This window comes from Erpetoichthys calabaricus, chromosome 1 (assembly GCF_900747795.2).
Source record: "Erpetoichthys calabaricus chromosome 1, fErpCal1.3, whole genome shotgun sequence".
NCBI classification, from domain to species: domain Eukaryota; kingdom Metazoa; phylum Chordata; class Cladistia; order Polypteriformes; family Polypteridae; genus Erpetoichthys; species Erpetoichthys calabaricus.
Genome location: NC_041394.2, coordinates 180,839,832 through 180,864,216, shown reverse-complemented (window position 1 = coordinate 180,864,216; position 24,385 = coordinate 180,839,832). Strand labels below are relative to the sequence as shown.

The following is a 24,385-nucleotide window of genomic DNA, read 5'->3' as shown; positions in this document are numbered from 1 at the left end:
TAATTTTCATTGCTGCCTACTTTCAAGGATTCTTTAGCATTCATGGCTCATTAGTGAACCACAGAAAGGAGAGATTCCTAATGATAACCTAGACTTGACTATAGCAGAGAGATTAGTGATGTACCAGAATGAAGCTGCACAGCAGGACAACACTTTCTTCTATTGGCTGAAGCAGGGTGAAATTTGAGAGGAAATAAAATATCATAACATTTAAAACTCACCTAACTCAATTCAGGCTTGTGGGTGGCTTGAACCTATCCTCATAGCATCACTCTCACACACACTCACACAGGGCCAATTAGGAATCCCTAATTCATATTTATTTATAATTATATAATTAACTTGTATGTGTCAGGGGGTGTAGAAGGAAAGCTGTAGGATGCAGATGACACATTCACCGACATGGAGAGAACATGAAACTCCCCACCAATAACAATTAAGTGCAAGATACAAGCCCAAGATACTTGTTCTGTGAGGTGGTAATGGCAACATCCAACCTACACAGATAAAAATGTACAATTTTAAGTGCAGCAGGCAGAGAAGAGTCTGCTAGGGCAGATGGTGTTATAACAAAATGAGCAAGGGGCAAGGCAGAGAAAGATGTACAAACATAAAAATGGTTGCAATATTACAAACCAAATTAGAGAATCTAAAGGTGTTGAAGGGATTGAGAAAATAGGAAGTTGGAAAGTACAGACGGGAAATGGATATGAAATTACAGATATGTTGAGAGAACTGAGAAATGTATAGTAGGGAGGAGGGTAAAAACACAATAAGCAAAAAAGTCTGATGACCAGGAAACTTGGAAACAACATGCTGGAAGTATTGAAGAAAGACATAGGAGGAATGAAAAGAAAAATCAGAGTTAACAATAATAGCAGCTCTGACTCTATGGTCTGTTAAGCAGGGAACACCAAGAAAGACAAGCTGAAAAAAGTGATGATTCTGGTCAGAGTGGCATGTCAGAATGTAATTGTGTAACCTTGCCCAGCTGTAGTCAATATAACCTAAAATATGTAACCTAGACACACTGGGAAAATTACTAGGAACAGCTGTATATCTGCTTACCCGTGAAATTATTTAATCAGTCAATCATGTGATGGCAGCACAATGCATAAAATCATGCAGATACAGGCCAAGAACATCAATTAATGATCACATCAAACACCAAAACATATCTCCATGGTTTTGAATGTGGCATGCTTATTGGTGCCAGATGGACTGGTTTGAGTATTTCAGTAGCTACTAATCTCCTGGGATTTTCAAACACAATTCTCTCTAGAGTTTACTCAGAATGGTATAAAAAACTGAAACATCTTCCACTGAGTGGCAGTTCTGTGGATGGAAATGCCTTGATGAAGAGAGAGGTCAGAGGAGAAGGGCTAGGCTGGTCCTAGCTGACAGCAAGGCAAAGATAACCCATTTATCCACAGCAACAGTGACCAGAAAAGCATCTTAGAATGCACAATACATTGATCCTTGAGACAGATGAGCTCCAGAATGTCAGGTGCCAATTATGTCAGCCAGGAAGTGAATGCTGAGGATGCAATAGGTACAGGCTAACCAAAACTGGAGAGTTAAAGACTGCAAGAATGTAGCATGGTCCGATGAATCTGGATTTCTGCTGAGGCATACAGAAGATGGGGCATTTTTTGATGCCAACAGCTTAAATCTACAGTATGTACTCAACCAGTTTTGTGTCAACAATCCAGGCTGATGGTGGAGGCGTAATGGTATGGGGAATGTTTTTGGCACACTTTGGGCCCGTTAATACCAATCAAACTTAATTGAATGTCACTAAGATCAGTAGTATTGCCGACCATGTTTTTACCTTCACAGACATAATTTATGCATATTCTAATGGCTACTTCTAGTATGAAGATGCACCGCCTCACAAAGCAGATTGTTTCAAGCTGGTTTCATGAACATGACAATGATTTAAGTGTTCTTCAGTAATCGTCTCAGTCACCGGACCTAAAATCGAACAGAATGTGGTAGAATGGGAAATTTCGAGGCATGAATGTGTAGCCCACAAATCTGGAGAATGTGTGCGATACAGTCACATAGGAATGTTTCCAACATCTTGTTGAATTTATGCCATGAAGAAGTAAGGTGGTTTTGATAATAAAAGAAGGTCTTACCCAGTATTACCATAGTGTTCCTAATAATTTAGCAAATGATTTTATATTGTCTCACTTACAGATCTAAATTTAAAAGCTTCCATATTCTAATTAGCTTCTCAAGAAAGTCATGGCCAACCAGTACAACCAAATCTTGGGCTAATAAAATTACTAATAATTATAAAACACCAGCTTACAAAAAGCTAAAGTTACAAAGTAACAGGGCTTAAGATGTACACTGTGCAGTTAATTTTAAAAGAATCTAAATAAACAAGCTATAACTTAAACCACTAATGTGTCTGGCTATGACAGCGTCAAGAGTGAAATGTTCAGTCTCAGTGCCAAGCCTTATTTATTATTATTTCAGAGTACACTGATGGGAAGCTGCAACAGAGTATCCATATTACTAACCGAGAATGGTAAACCGGAAGGCACAGACGCAGGAGACATAGTGCGCAGGCGCCTACAGCGCGCATCTCATGAACCGCAAGCGAAGTCTGATCCACTGCGAACGAAGGAGTCACGGCTCAAAAACGAAAGAGCTCAACTAACAAAGGAGTCACGGCTCAATAACGAAAGAGCTCAACTAACGAAGGAGTCACGGCTCAATAACGAAAGAGCTCAACTAACGTAAATAAAACATGAAGCAACAACGCGCCCATAGCTAACGACTAACGACACAGCCACACAGAAAAGAGGATTCTGCATTGCACCCCAGAGTCAAACGGAAGACACTACGGAGTCCGCAAAGGTCCACAAAGATAGTACGAAAGGCGCAGGCGCCTACAACGCGCTTCTGAACTAAACGTCCACACTACACAGCATGGTCCGGGTAATAAGAATAAACGAACTCTCCGTATTAAACGTACGGCATCCTCACACGTCCAAACCATATAGCATATGTGAATCACATTACAGTGATGCATTATTAACAGTACAACCACAGAAAACGCTCCGTATTAACAGTAAGTGCAATTATCCATATTACTAACGGTGGACAACAGATAACTAATGGAGTCACGGTCACGGCTCAAAAACGATCCAGCTCAACTAACGGAGCTACAAAAGCGAGCCAGCATGGATAAAAACAATAAACGTAGGCGCCTACAAATCGCATCTGAAACCGCGGAAGCAAAACTGTCTCGGCTCCAAAACCAAACAGCTCGACTAACGGAGCTACGAAAACGAGCCCGCATGGACAAATACAATGAACATAGACGCCTACAGCGCGCATCTGAAACTGCGGAAGCAAAGCAGGCACGGGTTCAAAACGAAAGACCACAACTGACGGAGATACAAAAACGAGCCCGCCTGGATAAAATCAATGAACACAGGAGCCTAGAACGCATGTCTGAAATACCGCAAGCAAAGCAGGCATGGCTCCAAAAAGAAAGAGCTCGACTGACGGGCTACAAAAACGAGCCCGCCTGGATAAAAACAATGAACACAGGCGCCTACAATGCGCTTCTCAAACAACGCAACCAAAGGAGTCACGGTTCCAAAACGAAACATATCGCATCAGCTACAACCGGAATAGCAGCTAATTTGTTGATAAATGGTCACACATGTCACTCCTTATTCAAACTTCCAGTCCCAATCACGGAAACATCGGTATCAACTATGAAAATGAACAGTAACAATGCACAAGAAATCCGTCTTGCAAAACTGTTGATTTTAGACGAATGTACAATGGCATCCAGTCATTTACTCAACACCATTGATAAACTTCTCCAAACGTTAATGAATAAAAATATTCCATTTGGAGGAAAATTACTATTATTAGGAGGAGATTTTCGACAATGCTTAGCTATTGTTCCACATGCCATGCATTCAGCTATTGTTCAGTCCAGTTTGAAATACGCAGACAATTGGCATTACTTTGAGACAATACATTTGGTACAAAACATGCGATGTCCAGATCCAGAATATACCAATTGGTTATTGCAACTAGGAGATGGAAACCTTACCATTACATATGGACTTCACCCAGATATTATTCAGATCCCTCAAGCCTTTATCTGCAACGATTTAGTGACGGAGGTGTTTGGAACAGCAATCTCATTAGACCAGATACCACTATTAACACAACGGGCTATATTATGTCCAAAGAATATTGACGTTGATCGCATAAATAATCAGGTCATTGCGTTACTTCCTGGTATAGCCGCCTCTAAGTACTGACAATGTTGATTCTGAAGACGAGAATGAGCATCTTAATTTCCCCTTTGAATATTTAAACACTATTAACCCAGCCGGATTACCACAACACAATCTTAACCTTAAAATCGGGACAATAGTCATGCTATTAAGAAACCTTAATACTAAACAAGGTTTATGCAACGGTATACGTTTAGTCATCAACACCATGACAGACAATGTTATTGAAGCAAAAGTACTTACAGGATCACATTCTAACAATACTGTTATATCTCATACATACATCAATGTATTTCAGGTTACCCAACACCAGGGGTTGGCGAGCGAAGCGAGCAGAGGGCGGAGCCCCCTAGTAAGAGAATAAAGGGAAACTCCAATTGCCTGAGCCTTTGACTCCACATACTCAAAACACCTTAGCCTGTTGTACCAGAGTACATCTCCAGTCTCCTACACACAGTCTTTCTGTAAAATCAGCAATTATCTTCCTTTCATTCTGTGACACTCCACACATACATATGATCATTTTGATCTGTTGTTTCCAGATATGCTTAATTTTATACTCTCATTGGCCATATCTGACTCTAATACTGCTCTTCACACAGCTTTCAAAAACCTTTCCCTTCAACGCCAAAGAGACTCCATTAGAATGAGGAACACCATGTGGAATTTCTGGCATGCAGCTCTCATCACCTGCTGTACTTGCACCACCATCTGCACTCAATGGGTCATCTAGTTAGCAGAACATCCCTACTTTCTCCAAAACAACTCTATTGCCAAAATCTAAATTTGCACTTATGACATCACGCTTCTATATCCATCTCAAACAATTTTTATAAACACAGGTCACGCTCTCTATCTGTACACTACTCTTCAAAATACTACATTATTTACACACCCACATCTGGCAAACAACAAGTTTCTTCTAACACATGTACTACACATGCTACACCATGGACAAGTGGGACATTTCAGATAATAATACTGAGAATAAAAGCTTATGTTGTGAGGTCTGGGATTTACTGTCACCACTTAGATGTGTCCAGCAGCTTAGTGTGACGATGCGGGTTCGCTCCATGCTCCCATCTTGCTTTTGGGAGCTCTTGAACCCAACACCGTTGGTAATGTCACCAATGAGCTAGGCAGTGAGAATGGTGCAAAAGGTGCAAAAGTGCTTTTATTAAAACAGCAAATAAAAACAAAAGTGTTCCAATTAAATAAAGTGCAGTGTATCAAAAATAAGTTACTAAATAAATAATCCAGTAAAACAGAGATGAAATCATAGAGGTTAAAATCCATTAGGGGAAAAAAAAAAAAAAAAAAAAAAAACCGAGGTTAAAACAATGGCTGGAATCTGTCTTTTAAAAATCAACCCAGTGCCTTTCTACTGGTGACTCCCCTGCTTCTCCCATCCAGGCTATGCACCAGGGGAGTCATCCTACATGCAGCTGACCACCTTCTGCTCGACTGGTCTAGTGGCCTCCCGATCCCTGGCTTCGTTCAGCCCCTGCCAGACCAAGACTTGGCTTCCCCCAACAGCCAGGACGCTCACGCTGGGGATTCTACTCCAAATCTCTGACTCCCACTACCTTTGCTGCGGCGAGCCAACCTTCTCCTGGTCACTCCTGCTCCCTAGAAGCGCTCAGCAGGAGCGACCACTTCCGTCGGCCAAACACCCCACTCAGGCTCGCCTCTTCTAGCTGCCTGCATACAGCGCGAGCCTGCGCTTGCTCGCTCTCCTTCTCTTCTGCACTAACTTTCCTCTACCTGCAACCTCTGTCCGTTTTTTCTTCTTTTTCTACCCTTCTAGCTGCCTCGCGCTTCTATTTATTACGGGGACGTGGATCAGATGTGGCAATTAGCAGCTCCCGGGAACAATTACGGATGCAGACGACTCCTCACCTGTGCACTTAAGCAAGGACCGCCCACATCACAAACTCCCCCAGGAACCGCTTCCACCACACTGCCATGCCCCCTCTCTAAGCCACGAGTGCTGCGATTATTTATTTAAAAAGTGGCCTTTTTGACATGAGCTGTGGACCCGCTACACCACACTAAGTAACTTTGTTCCATGAGACCACCAATTGTTTGCTTTGCGGTCATAAACATGCCTCTGAAACATACAGGCCTGCTGTACATATTTTTTAAACTGAGAACTTTGCAGTTTTGAAGTGGACAATGTAATAAGTTTGAAGGTATATGATTCATACATGAACTGAGGTCCCAATGGCATGCACTACTAAGGAGATACAGTAATCCCTCCTCCATCGCGGGGGTTGCATTCCAGAGCCACCCGCAAAATAAGAAAATCCGCGAAGTAGAAACCATATGTTTATATGGTTATTTTTATATTGTCATGCTTGGGTCACAGATTTGCGCAGAAACACAGGAGGTTGTAGAGAGACAGGAACGTTATTCAAACACTGCAAACAAAAATTTGTCTCTTTTTCAAAAGTTTAAACTGTGCTCCATGACAAGACAGAGATGACAGTTCTGTCTCACAATTAAAAGAATGCAAACATATCTTCCTCTTCAAAGGAGTGCGCATCAGGAGCACAGACTGTCAGAAAGACAGAGGAAAGCAAACAAATCAATAGGGCTGTTTGGCTTTTAAGTATGCGAAGCACCGCTGGTACAAAGCTGTTGAAGGCGGCAGCTCACACCCCCTCCATCAGGAGCAGGGAGAGGGAGAGAGAGAGAGAGAGAGACAGAGAAAAACAAACAGTCAAAAATCAATACGTGCCCTTCGAGCTTTTAAGTATGCGAAGCACCGTGCAGCATGTCGCTTCAGGAAGCAGCTGCACAGAAGATAGCAACGTGAAGATAATCTTTCAGCATTTTTAGACGAGCGTCCGTATCGTCTAGGTTTGCGAACAGCCCCCCTGCTCACACCCCCTACGTCAGGATCAGAGAAAGTCAGCGCGAGAGAGAGAGAGAGAGAGAGACAGAGAGAGAGAAAAGTACGTTGGGTAGCTTCTCAGCCATCTGCCAGTAGCGTCCCTTGTATGAAATCAACTGGGCAAACCAACTGAGGAAGCATGTACCAGAAATTAAAAGACCCATTGTCCTCAGAAATCCGCTAACCAGCAAAAATTCCGCGATATATATTTAAATATGCTTACATATAAAATCCGCGATAGAGTGAAGCCGCGAAAGGCGAAGCGCGATATAGCGAGGGATCACTGTACAGTGTTCTATAAAATTAACAAATACAGGTCAAAACAACAAAGTAAACATGACAAGTGACTGTATGCCACTATTGCAATAAACAAACAACATGAAAAATGCAAAAGTTATTTGTTAATACAAGTGCTGAATTCCCAGTTAAAAAAAATTACATCTGACTGTCTATCTATCTATACATGAAATATGGATTGTCACATCCAAAGCTGATTCACACATTACATCTAATAGACTACACATTGAAAATTTGTGGTTGGATGGATGGGTGAATACTCTAAACTGCAAATTAAAACAAAAAAAACAAAACAGTAATTTGAAATTGCTGCATGAACCGTTTACTGATTTAAAACATGAAAGCAAGAATCATAACTAGAATTAAGAAGTACAGCCATGTAACTCCATTTCTCAAGTTGTTACATTAGCTTCTAGTTACGTTTACAGCAGATTTCAATACGCTTGTTAGAAAATATACTGTAAATTCATAAGCAGCTTAACCCAATTCCACTATCTTATTCAACTAATTAATATCATACTCCAAAGTATACACTATGTTCTTAAGATATAAACCCAAAGAAAATCCAAAAACAAAATTATTGCAAGAGGCTACCCATACTTTTATGCCAATATTAAATGGCACCATTGACCTCATCATTTAAAAAAAAATTAAAATGTGGCATGGTATACATGTTTTAAAGATTCCAATAGGCAAATCACATTGTTTTATAATTATCATAATGAATATTGTGTTTGAAAAATACTAGATTCTCTCTCTCTCTCTCCTTTGTGTTTTCTTGTGGCATTTCATGTCATTTCTATTTTGCTTAATTGAATGGAGTGGATTCAGCTTTGTCAATGATGGGTCTAGTGTCAGACTTTAATAGTTTGCTTGTGGTATGGCGCATTACAGACTGCCCCAAATGGTAAGGACTAGATGGACTGTTCACAACAGGAGTCTGTAGTCTATTATATATACATGTTTTGAATGCCACAATAGTGAAAAATGCACATTTCAGTGCAAATGTTACATTTATGCAGTATGTGTCTTGATATTTAAATTTGTGTTTATTCTGAATGTCACTTGATAAAATAATGAATTCTAAATAATGTATTAGAAACTAAAGTAAATGCAGACAAATGCCAAATTTTATATATCTAGGAGACTCTCGCGGGGAAGCAGATGTACAATTTAAACAAAATTGTTATTTTCATGGGAATTGTTACATATGCCTAATAGACCTAACTGCTATTCATTACAGTGAGTAATTAACCATAGTAAAATATAATAAAACGTAATAAATTGAAAGAAAAATGTTTCATGTGTCGTTAGAGGTATTCGTTGCTTTATACTTTTTTTTTTCTGTTTGGCTTTGAAATTAACATGCAAATACTTTTTAAACTTACCCTTTTACTGTAAAACTTTAGTAAAAACAATAGTTGGAATTAACTTTTCGTAAATATTGCTTTGAACTTTGAGTCTGTGTTTGGAATCAAACAACGCAACGTATAACTGTCCGTGAGTGAATATCATTTCTTTCTTTCTAATAAATAAATAGTTTTTTTTGAATGTTTGTCCCTGTAATTTGTTAATTCTCATAGCAAAAGCTATTCTAACAGGAAACTGTACACATTTTAATACGAATGCCATATGAAGTTCTCCTTTGTTGCCTAATGTTTTCCGCGGAAGATGTACTACATTACCTTTCTTGGATACATCCTTCTTTCTACAGTAATTTGGGTGGAGGAAGACGGGACGGTGTTAATGGTTGTAGATATTCTTCGGGATATTTTAAGTTGATGTTTTCATCTTCCGCACGACCACCACCAACTGTTTCAGCAAAGTCTATTGATGCACATTTAACCAACTTGCCGTGTAACCAACCATCAATTTTGGCATTAATTCGTTTGACTTCATCGTTTCACGGTGCTAGGATTGCCCGTGTACTCATTTCTTCTGTTGATAACCCTTTGTGATAAAATTCATCAGTTAGATTTGGACATAATACGTCTTCTTTAACTGGGAACTTAGAGAGGAAAATGTAAAAATTTATAAAACAGCTGAGAGTGCAGGAAGTGTGTCTGACAAAAGCATTCACATGAATGACCGTTGAGTGGACCATGGACGTGTTTGAATATGTTTGAGAGGAGGGCGTGACTTGAAAAAAAATCTGATGGAAAATGTCTTGTGGGACTTGAAAAAATCTCTTCAAAAGTCTCGTCACAGGATTTTTTTTCCATATAGAAAGATTTTCTTTTATATCATGGTGTGAGCCAAAGGAAGCAGTAAGGCAAAATTAGTCTGTTCACAAAACTTTTTCTCGAAGTATAGGCAAAAAAGCATGGAACAAAACTTTTCATATTGGAATTTAAACGTGATTAGCTCAGCCTGATCGAGAATCTGAGCTGAAGTGCTCTCCGGCAGTGCTGCTGGTTGGCATTTCATATTTCTTATAATAAATTCATTTATTTACATTTTTATCAAATTCAAATTCTAAATGACAAACTGAAAATTAAACTGTTGATTTCTATAGTTGGAGTACAGGTTGGTTAGCTGATTTTCTCAGGGTCAGTTAGGTGATGGAGACTGATCCAACAATCTTGCGGTTTATACCCTAAAACCTTAGCCACACTGCTTTACCTGCCAGCTCTTTCCATAAAACGAGACAAACTGAAGCAGTTCAACTTTCCAATATAGCTCTAACTAATACTTTTGATTGTGTGTGTTTCTCCATTTAGGCTCAATCAAAAATTACAAACCCGGGTTTGCTTAAATTTTTTTGGAACATCATTAAACATTAATGTATGTTTCAAAGGGATAATTACGGTAAGTGTTTTTCAGTCTTTTTTGGGTATTCTGATAGTTTAAGCCATTATTCACTTCTGATCAAGCCTGTGGGTCTGACATACAATTGTGCTTGAAAGTTTGTGAACCCTTTAGAATTTTCTATATTTCTGCATAAATCTGACCTAAAACATCATCAGATTTTCACTCAAGTCCTAAAAGTAGATAAAGAGAAACCAGTTAAACAAATGAGACAAAAATATTATACTTGGTCATTTATTTATTAAGGAAAGTGATCAAATATTACATATTTGTGAGTGGCAAAAGTATGTGAACCTTTGCTTTCAGTATCTGGTGTGACCCCCCTTTGCATCAATAACTGCAACTAAACGTTTCCGGTAACTGTTGATCAGTCCTCCACACCGACTTGGAGGAATTTTAGCCCATTCTTCCGTAGAGAACAGCTTCAATTCTGGGATGTTGGTGGGTTTCCTCACATTAACTGCTCGCTTCAGGTCCTTCCACAACATTTCGATTGGATTAAGGTCAGGACTTTGACTTGGCCATTCCAAAACATTAACTTTATTCTTCTTTAACCATTCTTTGGCAGAACGACTTGTGTGCTTAGGGTCGTTGTCTTGCTGCATGACCCACCTTCTCTTGAGAGTCATTCAGTTCATGGACCGATGTCCTGACATTTTCCTTTAGAATTCTCTGATATAATTCAGAATTCATTGTTCCATCAATGAAGGCAAGCTCTCCTGGCCCAGATGCAGCAAAACAGGCCCAAACCATGATACTACCACCACCATGTTTCACAGATGGAATAAGGTTCTTATGCTGGAATGCAGTGTTTTCCTTTCTCCAAACATAACACTTTCATTTAAACCAAAAAGTTCTATTTTGGTCTCATCCGTTCACAAAACATTCTTCCAATAGCCTTCTGGTTTGTCCACGTGATCTTTAGCAAACTGCAGACGAGCAGCAATGTTTTTTTTGGAGAGCAGTGGCTTTCTCCTTGCAACCCTGCCATGCACACCATTGTTGTTCAGTGTCCTCCTGATGGTGGACTCATGAACATGAACATTAGCCAATATGAGAGAGGCCTTCAGTTGCTTAGAAGTTACCCTGGGGTCCTTTGTGACCTCGCCGACTATTACACGCCTTGCTCTTGGAGTGATCTTTGTTGGTCGACCACTCCTGGGGAGGGTAACAATGGTCTTGAATTTCCACCATTTGTACACAATCTGTCTGACTGTGGATTGGTGGAGTCCAAACTCTTTAGAGATGGTTTTGTAACCTTTTCCAGCCTGATGAGCATCAACAACTCTTTTTCTGAGGTCCTCAGAAATCTCCTTTGTTCATGCCATGATACACTTCCACAAACATGTGTTGTGAAGAGCAGACTTTGATAGATCCCTGTTCTTTAAATAACCCAGGGTGCCCACTCACACCTGATTGTCATCCCATTGATTGAAAACACCGGACTCTAATTTCACCTTCAAACTAACTGCTAATCCTAGAGGTTCACATACTTTTGCCACTCACAAATATTCGATCATTTTCCTCAATAAATAAATGACCAAGTATAATATTTTTGTCTCATTTGTTTAACTGGTTTCTCTTTATCTACTTTTAGGACTTGAGTGAAAATCTGATGATGTTTTAGGTCATATTTATGCAGAAATACAGAAAATTCTAAAGGGTTCACAAACTTTCAAGCACAACTGTACATCACTGAGTATTGTTTGCCTTGGTGTCAACTCCATTCGCTATTAATTGAAAGCATTAAGATACAATAAAGGAAGAGAGGAAAAGAGAGTTAAGCATTTAAAGCAGTGGCAAAAATACAAATATATCTAATCTTCGTATCTATGTAATTCTCACTCTACTGTGTGTTTCTAAAGGCATAATAAGAAAGAAAGACCATCTAATTATACAATGAGATTGGGGGGAAAAATAAACTGAAGCTATTGGGGGCTCATAGGACTGAACTTGAGATGCACTGGAATGCCAGATTTCTTTGATTACTTGTTTAAACACCTAATCCAATTTTTGCTTAACTTAGTATTTTACTTTCCAGAAATCTTAGGATTTACTCATCTGCCATACCGGAACAGCTCTGCGTTGCTGGGGTATTTTCAGATTGCCATCTTCTCTTCTTATAGATTCGCCCACAAAGACCCCACCTGGTGGATACCTTCCAACATCTACAAGAGAGAAGAAAAATACTTTCAATGAAGACTAACAACATACATACATAACATTCTTTTATCTTTATTGCACTTTGTTATAGCTACATACCCAACATTTTCACTGTCTTTTGGGGAGTTTAGTATTAGCCAAGAACTTAGTTAAAAAGGCACAAGTACCCGAATTATGAAAAACTCAGTCTTAAAATGTGTCATCTTTTAAATGTCCAGCCAATGTTCAGGGTTTATCTTAAAACAGAACTTGTAAGACAGGCATGGAGTCTAAGATTTTAAAATACACTGAGAATTCATAAGCAAATGAATGACTAGAAAAATTAAACTTTAGAAAAACTCTTAAGATTTAAAATGATGCACACCAAATAACATGCTACTAAATGGGATGCTCTAAATTACCACATTATTCAGAGTTGGTTCCTGCCTTTTGGGGAAAACTCTCTGCACTCCTAAACATGGATTAAGTGGGTTCAGAAAATAAGGAATAGAATAAGTTAGTTTTGAAAGCAAGTCTTTTTAAACTGAAAGCAAAATGAAAACGTTAATCAAGGCCAAAGTGTTTCTTCTGTTGTTATACACTTGTTACTTGTAATTTCACACTCCAGTGGTTGAGAGAATGAGATACACAAACCAAAAAACAAAAAAACTGTACCTGAAGAGAAAAAAGAACACAGAAGTCTAAAAGTCTTTACAATAATTATCAATTAAAAAAAAAAAAAAAAAAGGATCTGTGAAAAATACACTGAAGAGAATGACCTACTGTATATATAAAACATACAATGCCGAAATCCAAGACGTTAGAATCACCATTAGTCTGGAACACAATATATCCATGCAATTAAAACATTTTAAATTATTTTTACTATAACAAATAATGCTCAGCAGGCATTATCCCACAATGCCTCAGATTCCAATGTACTTGTGTCCAGTATCTCACAGCTTAATGGTTTCTAAACTTGCTCCTGATAAGTGTTCATTCATAATTATAAAAGTGACTTCTCATTAAATATAAAAAAAATTTTGAATGTCAGTATCAACAGCACCATGTGAACTGGGGTGAACCAATACATTTTCTACAGGAATCTAATACACAAACTATCTATGATAAAGCAATTATACATTACAAAAACACCACAATGTGTTATGAAAAAGATAAGCATAAATACACTACCAGTTTGATGAACTAAAGATTCTGAAAAGGGTACTAGAAACATTAAAAAAAAAAAAAAGGTACACTACAAAAGCTGTGCATTGCCTCCTAAAAAACCAAAACGTTATATAAGAATACTAGCAAAATACCCGCGCTTCGCAGCGGAGAAGTAGTGTGTTAAAGAGGTTATGAAAAAGTAAAGGAAACATTTTAAAAATAACGTAACATGATTGTCAATGTAATTGTGTTGTCATTGTTATGAGTGTTGCTGTCATATATATATATACATATACACATATATTTTTTATATATATATATATATATATATATATATATATATATATATATATATACACACATACATACATATACACACATAGATGCACTTACAATAACATAGAAATCAATATAAACAACATTAACATCATTATCATATGAGAATATGAAGTAATATATAAGAAGCACATTTCATATAAATATAAATTATTAAACAGTAAAATCTTCTTCTATAATTTGCTACCGTGGCTTTTCGTTGGTCTGTCCAGGATTTTAAATCACCTGTAGCTTGCAAACCGTTTCACCTATTGACTTGAAATCTGGTACACATATAATACGTCACGTCTGCTATCCGCTTTATGGGTGATGATTGTATTACTCTTTTTATGTTTATTTTATTTTAGAATCAACTCCTATCTGCGCACACCAGGGCGGCCGTGGGCAGATGCGTATGGTGTATTCACTCCATGTTATCGTGCATTGCGCTGTCACTGGTATTTTGATAAAAGAATTTGAACAATATATAAGAAGCATATAAATTATTAAACAGTAAAACATTAACATTTAAGAAGTAAACTTACATTGAGTACTACTGCAGTGCCTTCGGGTATACCTCATTTTTTGTTTGCCCATTACATGCTTAAATGTATACATTTTTTGGTGTACCTACCCGAGAACACGCGACATATAACTGAGCGTGGGAGAAGCATGGATTTTAAACACGCGTTGAGTTCATGTGCTGGTCTCCCTCGTGGAATAACTGGTAATGTTTGACTAAAATGTACAGCGAGTAAAACGACATTACCTCCTTTTTTTTTTTACGATCTCTGAGATCTTGCTTTTTTCGGTTCAAGGCTTCATAAGCTCTTTTATGTGCCATGGTGTACTTATCCCAAACCATCATCTTTGAATGTTGCAAGACTTTCGCCTTGTATGTAGATCAGGGTAATTACATTCATTGCATTCCTAGTCTGAATCACAATCTGATTGTATGGGTGGTTACCTGGCACTGTACGGTTGCCACCCGTCCTTTAAAATACGGAATCGTGCCGCGTTTGAGAATGAAATTGCGCGTCCAGTTTTGAATCAATACTGGACGGGATTTATCCCGTATTTTTTTTTATAATTTTTTTTTTTAAAGCAGCATGTCATGCAAATCATCCCACACGCATTTTATGAAGATGCCTCCTTTCCTACTTTTGATTGGGTAATACTTGATGTCATCGTTAGTTTGATTGGTCTTTTTAACTGTCCAGTGAGGAGGGCGTGTCTTTTAAGTAGAGTCTGCAAAGTGTTGGCACTGAGATGTGGCATCAGCGCCATAGTTGAAGCCCCTAACGTTGCGGTCAGCAAGTCGGCTAACATCCGCCATGTGCCGTCTTTCAGTTGCGAGAAGCAGATCATAGAATGGTTGAAACTGTTGCCCCTAACGTTGCGCCACGGCGTAATGGTTCGTTTATACCTCGTGTCTTCTCATTAAACTTTTATCTCACGAATATGTTATTGCAATCCGCAGCGGGAGCGTTTCTATAAACTTAATTTAAACTTATGTTTTACACCGTGCTTTGTTTCCCTTATGAACATGCTTGTATGCTTCACTCGCTCCGTTCTCAATTGTTTAATTAATTTTTTGCTGTTCGCTGTTTCCGGCTCTTCCTCCATTTCCCCCTACTTCGTTCTTTTATCTCGCGAATATGTTATTGCAATCCTTAACGGGAGCGTTTCAATAAACTGACAGTGAACAACGTCAGTTACCTTTGTTCCCGCTTTTGATAAAAGCCGAGCTTTTAAGCCTGAGAAATCACCCCGTAAATGCACACGTTTAATTGCACATGTGTTAATATGTATGGTTACACAGTATTAAAAGACAGTGAACAACGTCAGTTACCTTTGTTCCCGCGTTTGATAAAAGGTGAGCTTTTAAGCCTGAGAAATCACCCCGTAAATGCACACGTTTAATTGCACGTGTTAATATGTATGCTTACACAGTATTAAAAGACAGTCAAAAATTAACGTCATTTACCTTCGTTCCCGCGTGTGACTCGTGCTGTAAATCTCTTCCTTGTTTTTAGTTCACGTGATTACGTAGGAGGCGTGATGACGCGATACGTGACTCCGCCTCCTCCATTACAGTGTATGGACAAAAAATATGTTCCAGTTATGACCATTACGCTTTGAATTTCGAAATGAAACCTGCCTAACTTTTGTAAGTAAGCTGTAAGGAATGAGCCTGCCAAATTTCAGCCTTCCACCTACACGGGAAGTTGGAGAATTAGTGATGAGTCAGTCAGTCAGTGAGTGAGTCAGTCAGTGAGGGCTTTGCCTTTTATTATTATAGATTGTATAAGATTTTGGTGCATTTTAGAACTACAATAAAATAAAAAGTAAACATTAACATTATTCAAAGTTATTGTCTGTCTGTATACCTGCATTGTTATCACTCTTTAATTTAATATTTTCTTTATCAGTATGCTGCTGCTGGAGTATGTGAATTTCCCCTTGGGATTAATAAAGTATCCATCTATCTATCTATCTATACTAACAGCTTACTCATTTGAAAGTAATTCACCTTATTTTACTCTTACAAACTAATGTAAAGTTATCACAGCTGTTTATCTGGGTTAAGTTAATAATCTTATTAAACTGAACATTTTCAAATCTGATGTGTGTGAAAGCAAAGTAAGATTCTGAAAATGATAATATTACTGATCCACTAAGGGAAGAGGCTGCTAGTATAAACAGCTAACTTAATAGCAAATCACTAGATACAACTACAACAATTGAATATAAAGAAATCATGCCATTATCCTGTGAAAATTTCTGCTTCACAGATGATGTGTCTTCGTGTCACCACAGCCTAGTACATCAAAGATACTTGTACACTAGCTTGAATACTTGCCAAGATCATATAAGGATACAAGACAATTCTGCTCAGATTATTTTTTTTGCAAGATGCTTTATATAATTTGTAATTCCAAATGAACACAAAGAAATGTAAGAAAAACTAAAGAGATGGCGACAGACAAAAAGGAAGACTGTAGTGCCCCTTTCTCAGAAACATGGAAAACCGGTTTGGTGACTTACATCCTACAAAAATTTAAAAGTCCAGGGTGGTGATGAAATATCAGATTAACTACACTTAAAAATTTCCAAAAAGGCTATTTTTGTTTTGTAAACTGAATGACTTCAGTGTCAGATGCATTAACCATGTACTAATATATCTGGTTTTAGAGAGTATTTTCTCTTTTTTAATGATCTGAATACCTGAAAGCTTTAATGCTCACAATAAACTGCAATGCATGAATAATGCAGGGAGGAAAGGAAAGTAAGTCACTGTGGTTGATCAAATGTCAGTAGAACAGCTACTATGTAAACATACCTTGTCCCCAAAAAAGCTTCATCAAATATTTATAATTGCTCTTCAATTATGGCACTATATTATGCAATCAGTTCTAGCAGTTTGAATTCTGCTGCTTTGCAGATACATGAAACCATTTATGTCTTCAGCAATAAGCTTCACTCTTTTAGAACTTGAATGTTTATTCTGATTAAGTGATTGTTTTTCCCCCCATTTTCCTTAAGGTTCTGTGATGAAATTGTAATGGACATAACCGAATGAGTTTATCATTCAGGGAAAATAAAGTTCATGAGCGTCACTGACCTTAAAAAGACTGTTTTACTGTAAATAATTTTACATGCCCTGAATGACAGACAAACAGAAGACTTCATATTATTCTTATATAGAAATCTTCCTCAAGATGGGATCAGAGCAGTTACATGATTCACAAAACTAAAACAACAACAAGAAAAATACACAACCAAACGACACTCAAATACACAAGTGTATTCAAGGAGAGACCCAAAAAAATCCCATTATATATATTATATATATATATATATATATATATATATATATATATATAAAAACTTTATTATACAACTTATGGCACAACCCTTTCAGTCCCCCTTCAAAATGATCCCCTAAAGATGTAATGCACTTGTCCCGGGGATTCTTCCATTCCTAGAAATGCTTCTTGTACTTCTTCTTTAGGCTGCTCCCATTAGGGGTCGCCACGGTGGATCATCTTCTTCTATATCTTTGTTCTCTGCATCTTGCTCTGTTACACCCATCACCTGCATGTCCTCTCTCACCACATCCATAAACCTTCGCTTAGGCCTTCCTCTTTTCCTCTTCACTGGCAGCTCTATCCTTAGCATCCTTCTCCCAATATACCCAGCATCTCTCCTCTGCACATGTCCAAACCAACGCAATCTCGCCTCTCTGACTTTGTCTCCCAACCGTCCAACTTGAGCTGACCCTCTAATGTATTCATTTCTAATCCTAGCCATCCTCATCACACCCAGTGCAAATCTTGGCATCTTTAACTCTGCTGCCTCCAGTTCTGTCTCTTATTTCTGGTCAGTGCCATCGTCAACAACCCATATAACACAGCTGGTCTCACTACCATCCTGTAGACATTCCCTTTCACTCTTGCTGATACCTGTCTGTCACAAATTACTCCTGACACTCTTCTTCACCCATTCCACCCTGCCTGCACTCTTTTTCACCTCTCTTCCACAATCCCCATTACTCTCTACTGCTGATCCCAAGCATTTAAACTCATCCACCTTTCCCTGCATCCTCACCATTCCACTGACTTCCCTCTCATTTACACACATGTATTCTGCCTTGTTCCTACTGACCTTCATTCCTCTCCTCTATAGAGCATATCTCCACCTCTCCAGGGTCTCCTCAACCTGCTCCCTACTATCGCTACAGATCACAATGTCATCAGCAAACAGCATAGTCCACGGGGACTCCTGTCTAATCTCATCTGTCAACCTGTCCATCACCATTGCAAATAAAGGGCTCAGAGCTGATCCCTGATGTAATCCCACCTCCAACTTGAATGCATCCATCACTCCTACCGCAGACCTCACCACTGTCACACTTCCCTCGTACATAGCCTGTACAACTCTTACGTACTTCTCTGCCACTCCCGACTTCCTCATACAATACCACAGCTCCTCTCGAGGCACCCTGTCATATGCTTTCTCCAGGTCCACAAAGATGCAATGCAACTTCTTCTGGCCTTCTCTAAACTTCTCCATCAACATCCTCAGAGCAAGCATTATATCTGTGGTGCTCTTTCTTGGCATGAAACCATACTGCTGCTCACTAATTATCCCCTCACTTCTTAACCTAGCTTCCACTACTCTTTCCCATAACTTCATGCTGTGGCTCATAAATTTTATTCCCCTGTAGTTACTGCAGTCCTGCACATCCCCCTTATTCTTAAATATCGGCACCAGTACACTTCTTCTCCACTCCTCAGGCACACTCTCACTTTTTAAGATTCCATTAAACAATCTGGTTAAAAACTCCACTGCTATCTCTCCTAAACACCTCCATGCTTCCACAGGTATGTCATCTGGACCAACGGCCTTTCCATTTTTCATCCTCTTCATAGCTGTCCTTACTTCCTCCTTGCTAATCCATTGCACTTCCTGATTCACTATCTCCACATCATCCAACCTATTCTCCCTCTCGTTCTCTTCATTCATCGTCCTCTCAAAGTACTCTTTCCATCTGCTCAACACACACTCCTCGCTTGTATGTTTCCATCTTTATCACCCTAACCTGTTGCACATCTTTCCCAGCTCGGTCCCTCTGTCTAGCCAATCAGTACAGGTCCTTTTCTCCCTCCTTAGTGTCCAACCTCTCATACAACTCATCATACACCTTTTCTTTAGCCTTCGCCACCTCTCTCTTCACCTTGCGCCTTATCTCCTTGTACTCTTGTCTACTTTCTGCATCTCTCTGACTATCCCACTTCTTCTTTGCCATCCTATTCCTCTGTATACGCTCCTGTATTTCCTCATTCCACCACCAGGTTTCCTTTTCCTCCTTCCTCTTTCTAGATGTCATGCCAAGCACCCTTCTTGCTGTCACCTTTACTACATCTCCTATAGTTTCCCAGCTGTCTGGTAACTCTTCACTGCCACCCCAGTGCCTGTCTCACCTCCTCCCTAAACTCAACCTTGGAGTCTTCCTTTTTCAACTTCCACCATTTGATCCTTGGCTCTCCTCTCACTCTCTTCCTCTTCTTGATCTCCAACGTCATCCTACAGACCACCATCCTATGATGCTTAACTACACTTTCCCCTGCCACCACTTAGCAGTCTTCAATCTCCTTCAGATCAACTCTTCTGCATAGGATATAATCTACCTTTGTGCATCTTCCTCCACTCTTGAACGTAACCCTATGTTCCTCCCTCCTCTTAAAATACATATTCACGACAGCCATGTCCATCCTTTTGGCAAAATCCACTATCCTCTTACCTTCTTCATTCCTCTCCTTGACACCACACCTAACCATCACCTCCTCGTCTCCACTGTTCTATTCACCAACATGCCCATTGAAATCCACCCCAATCACCACTTTCTGTCCCTTGGATACACTGTTCATCACTTCATCCCATTCATTCCAAAAATCTTCTCTCTCACCCATTGCACACCCAACTTGCGGTGCATATGCACTAACAACATTCATCATCACACCTCCAATTTCCAGGTTCATATTCATTACTCTGCCTGACACTCTTTTCACCTCCAAAACACTCTTGACATACTGTTCCTTCAAAATAACTCATACCCCATTTCTCCTCCCATCCACAGCATGATAGAACAATTTGAATCCACCTTCAATCCACCTGGCCTTACTCCCCTTCCATTTAGTCTCTTGCACACACAATAGATCAACCTTCCTTCTCTCCATCATATCTGCTAACTCTCTCCCCTTACCAGTCATACTCCCAACATTCAAAGTTCCTGCCCTCAGATCCACTCTCTTTCCTCCTCTCCTCCTGCCTCCGGACAGGTCTCCCCCCTCTTCTTCGGCCAACAGTAGCCCAATTTCTGCCAACACCCTGTTGGCTAACAGTACTGGTGGCAGTTGTTGTTAACCCAGGGCTCAACCGATCCGCTATAGAAATTTGTATTGTCCATATATTGAATTGGCAAAATTTTACACTGGATGCCCTTCCTGACGTAACCCTCCCCATTTATCCGGGCTTGGGACCGGCATGAAGAAATACACTGGTCTGTGCATCCCCTGTGGCTGGGAAGAAATGCTTCTTATACTCCTCTTTTGCTATCGTATCTACAGCCCCTGGCAATTTTTCCCTGGATTTCATCATGGTAGCAGGTCATCTTTCCTTCAGTCTCAATTTTAATTTCGGGAACAAAAAAAGTCACAGCGAGATTTTACAAATAAGTTAAGTTTGAAGCAAAAAACATATTGCTTTTGGTCAAAAACTGTTTGGAACAATGCGGTGAGTGTGCTGTCATGATGCAGTGGTTTGCAGGTGCGTGGTCATGGTGCAAAATGCAGTTTTGCATGCACCTCTGCTCCAAATGTTTGCTTCCTGATGGTTACCTCTAGATGCCTCAGCAGCTTAGTGCAATGCAGCAGATTAACAGAGGAAAAACTCTTTATAAACAAGCATATTTATGTTGAAAAACATGATCATTGTTTATATGTTCAATGACCTGACATGCTTTTTTCAGCTTAAAGGAAGGGGAAAAAATGAATAAGAAAATCTGAACTCCCCTGTGTGATTGTAGAATAAATGTCAAAAAATATGCATCTTGGTCAACTAACCAGCATAGTGCCACTTGGCAGACTGATTAACAAGACGGTAGGCAAGCAATACTTGACAGTTGATAATTACACCCTATTCCTGTGCTATTGACAGATTCTGGGAATTCTGGGGTCCCACTTTGTACATCTTGAGCAACAGCAGCACGATACCTGTTACCAAATTCCTCAACTACATCCCTGGCCATCAATCTATGGCAAACTGAAAAGTGACATACTCTGACTAGTCAGATTTGACTTGTGGTTAAATTCTCTCAGTAAATATTGTTTGAGCCAAGGCCTCATTAAACCAACATCAAAGATGCCTGTACCTGCCCTACTTTGTGTCACTCTTGAGTTGCTCTTAAACTCTTCCTTTTTGAAGGGAGTGCCATTTCTAGTACTGACTTAATAATTGAGGCAGCACACAAAGTCATTTTTTAATTATTTCATCGCAAACTGTAAGGCACAGACTGAAATAAAAGTGGCAAAAGTGGATTGAACTATTTAAATAACTTTTAATCTGTAGTTGTGCCCGTCTCTCAGGCCAAGCTCAGTAATATTTGTATCACAGTACGTGGATGGCAGCCAATAGCGGAGTTTACTTGGGAGGACCTCCCACCAATGATGGGGGAGGGACTCCAATTCATAATAAGTCACATAATGTTGGGCAAGAGCAACATGCTCAGCAAAGACTAAATAGCAGCTCAGACAGTGAGACAGAGACAACATTTGGGGGTTGCAGATAAAAAAAGCCTTTAAAACAAACTGGAAGGGCTAAATAAAATATTCTCACTTCTGGAACTTGCACTACATGTGAATACCATTCTCTTCTATCCATTTAAAAATATTGCTTGTGTTACCGACCTCAGGCCTAGGGGAACCTGGGCCATGTACAAGTCATTGTTGCTACAGGGTGTAGCCACAGCAATATGGTGTAAAGCATAAAAGAAACAGCAGTCCCAAGTCTCAGACCATACTTCCCTGTTCTCTTCTTCCTTTTATTCTCCTTTTCCCAGAAATATATATATGCTTCAATTTCTGCATAGAAGAACATGGTAATCAGTGAAAACAATGGTGCAAGCCAATTTACTCTGTATAACAAATAGTGTAAACACATTTACTTTGAGTACTTGATTAGAAACCAATGTCCCCAGAACTCGTTAATTTTCCAAGGAAGCAGACAGTTCTGTATCTACACATTGTGTGTAGATAAGATACTAAATCAAAGCAGCCTGACTATTCAAAGCAGGTGACTCTTTAGCAAGACAGGTAAACATTTGTGTCCTGTAGATAGCCATCAGCAATAACCTGTAGCAGAATTTTCCAGAAATTCTGGGTTTTCTTTAAAACACTGGTTTATAGCCCATTACACTTGTAATTCTCTTTTAAGGGAATGAGTTTCAAGCCAAGACCACTGATAGACTTCATACACAACAGAAAACATTATTACAGCTGGCTAGGATTGGGCAATAATGAATTTAAATATCTTACTGTTTCCAAAAAAACTAATTCAGTGGTTTGGATAATGCCACTTAGGTCATTTTAGGAAAAAAATACACATTTTTTTTTATCTAAAAACTCTCTTAAAAATTTTACAAACAGTAAAACAAGTCTGGTTACATCTTATGTAAAGATTTTACCATACCTTCAAATTCACAGATGTTCTGCAGGCTTTTGATAGCCATACAAACACGGTACACACGTACAGTGGAACCTCGGTTCACGACCATAATTCGTTCCAAAACTCTGGTCGTAAACCGAGTTGGTCGTGAACCGAAGCAATTTCTCCCATAGGATTGTATGTAAATACAATTAATCCGTTTCAGACCGTAGAAACTGTATGTAAATATATACATTTTTTTAGTTTTTAAGCACAAATATAGTTAATTATACCATATAATGCACAGCGTAATGGTAAACTAAATGTAAAAACATTGAACAACACTGAGAAAACCTTTAACAACAGAGAAAACTAACACTGCAATAGTTCGCGCTATAGTGCTAGGAACCGCTCTCGCTAAAAACACTTTTTTTTAATGAGTTTTAAGCACAGGGGAAAAAAGGAACATTTGAAAAATCCGTAATTTAATAAACCACCAAGAAAAGTAACATTGCAACAATGCAGGCTACGAACCGATCACTGGAAACAGAACTGAAAACAAAAACAACCCTTCTCTAACTTATGCGTCCCTCAATCGCTCTGTGTGTGTGTGAGTGCGTCTCTCTTTTGCGAGCCTGGAGCACCTGTGTGTATCTCTGTAGCGCGCTCCTGTGTGTGTGTACGCGCGCGCCTCTCTCTCCACCCACACTGAGTGTGTGTGTGTGTGTGCGTGCGTCTCTCTTTTGCGAGCCTGGAGCACCTGTGTGTGTCTCTCTAGCGAGCTCCTGTGTGTGTGTGTGTGTGCGCGCGCGCCTCTCTCTCCCCCGCCTGTGTGTGTGCGTCTCTCTTTTGCGAGCCTGGAGCGCCTGTGTGTGTTGTCACGCTTGGGTCACAGATTTGCACAGACACAGGAGGTTGTAGAAAAAAAAGGAACTTTATTCAAAGCACTGCAAACAAACATTTGTCTCTTTTCAACAGTTTAAACGTGCTCCATGACAAGTCAGAGATGACAGCTCCGCCAGGAGCACAGATTGTCTGAGAGAGAAAGAAGGAGAAGCAAGCAACCAATTTAACAAACTGAAAGAAGCCCGTGCAGGCTTTTTAAGAAAGCGGAGCACCGCACGAGAGGCATATTACGCGATAGAGCCGGCAAGAAGGGAAAGGAGGAATGTGAAGGTAGTCTGTCCATGTTTCTTAGGGGTTTTCCCAGGGGCGTCTGTATTCTCTGGGGGTGCGATCAGCTTTGCAGCTCAGTGTGTCTGTCTAGAGCGCT

General features: G+C 39.4%; 1 protein-coding gene across 1 annotated transcript in view; it reads right to left on the bottom strand.

The window, feature by feature from the left end:
• The window catches only part of b4galnt3b (beta-1,4-N-acetyl-galactosaminyl transferase 3b), a 216,277-nt gene that overhangs the window by 100,740 nt on the left and 91,152 nt on the right, over window positions 1-24,385 (bottom strand). The window contains exon 2 of the mRNA XM_051930747.1: window positions 12,349-12,446. Coding sequence (XP_051786707.1) covers window positions 12,349-12,446 — 98 coding nt within the window. The remainder of the gene's footprint in view (window positions 1-12,348; window positions 12,447-24,385) is intronic.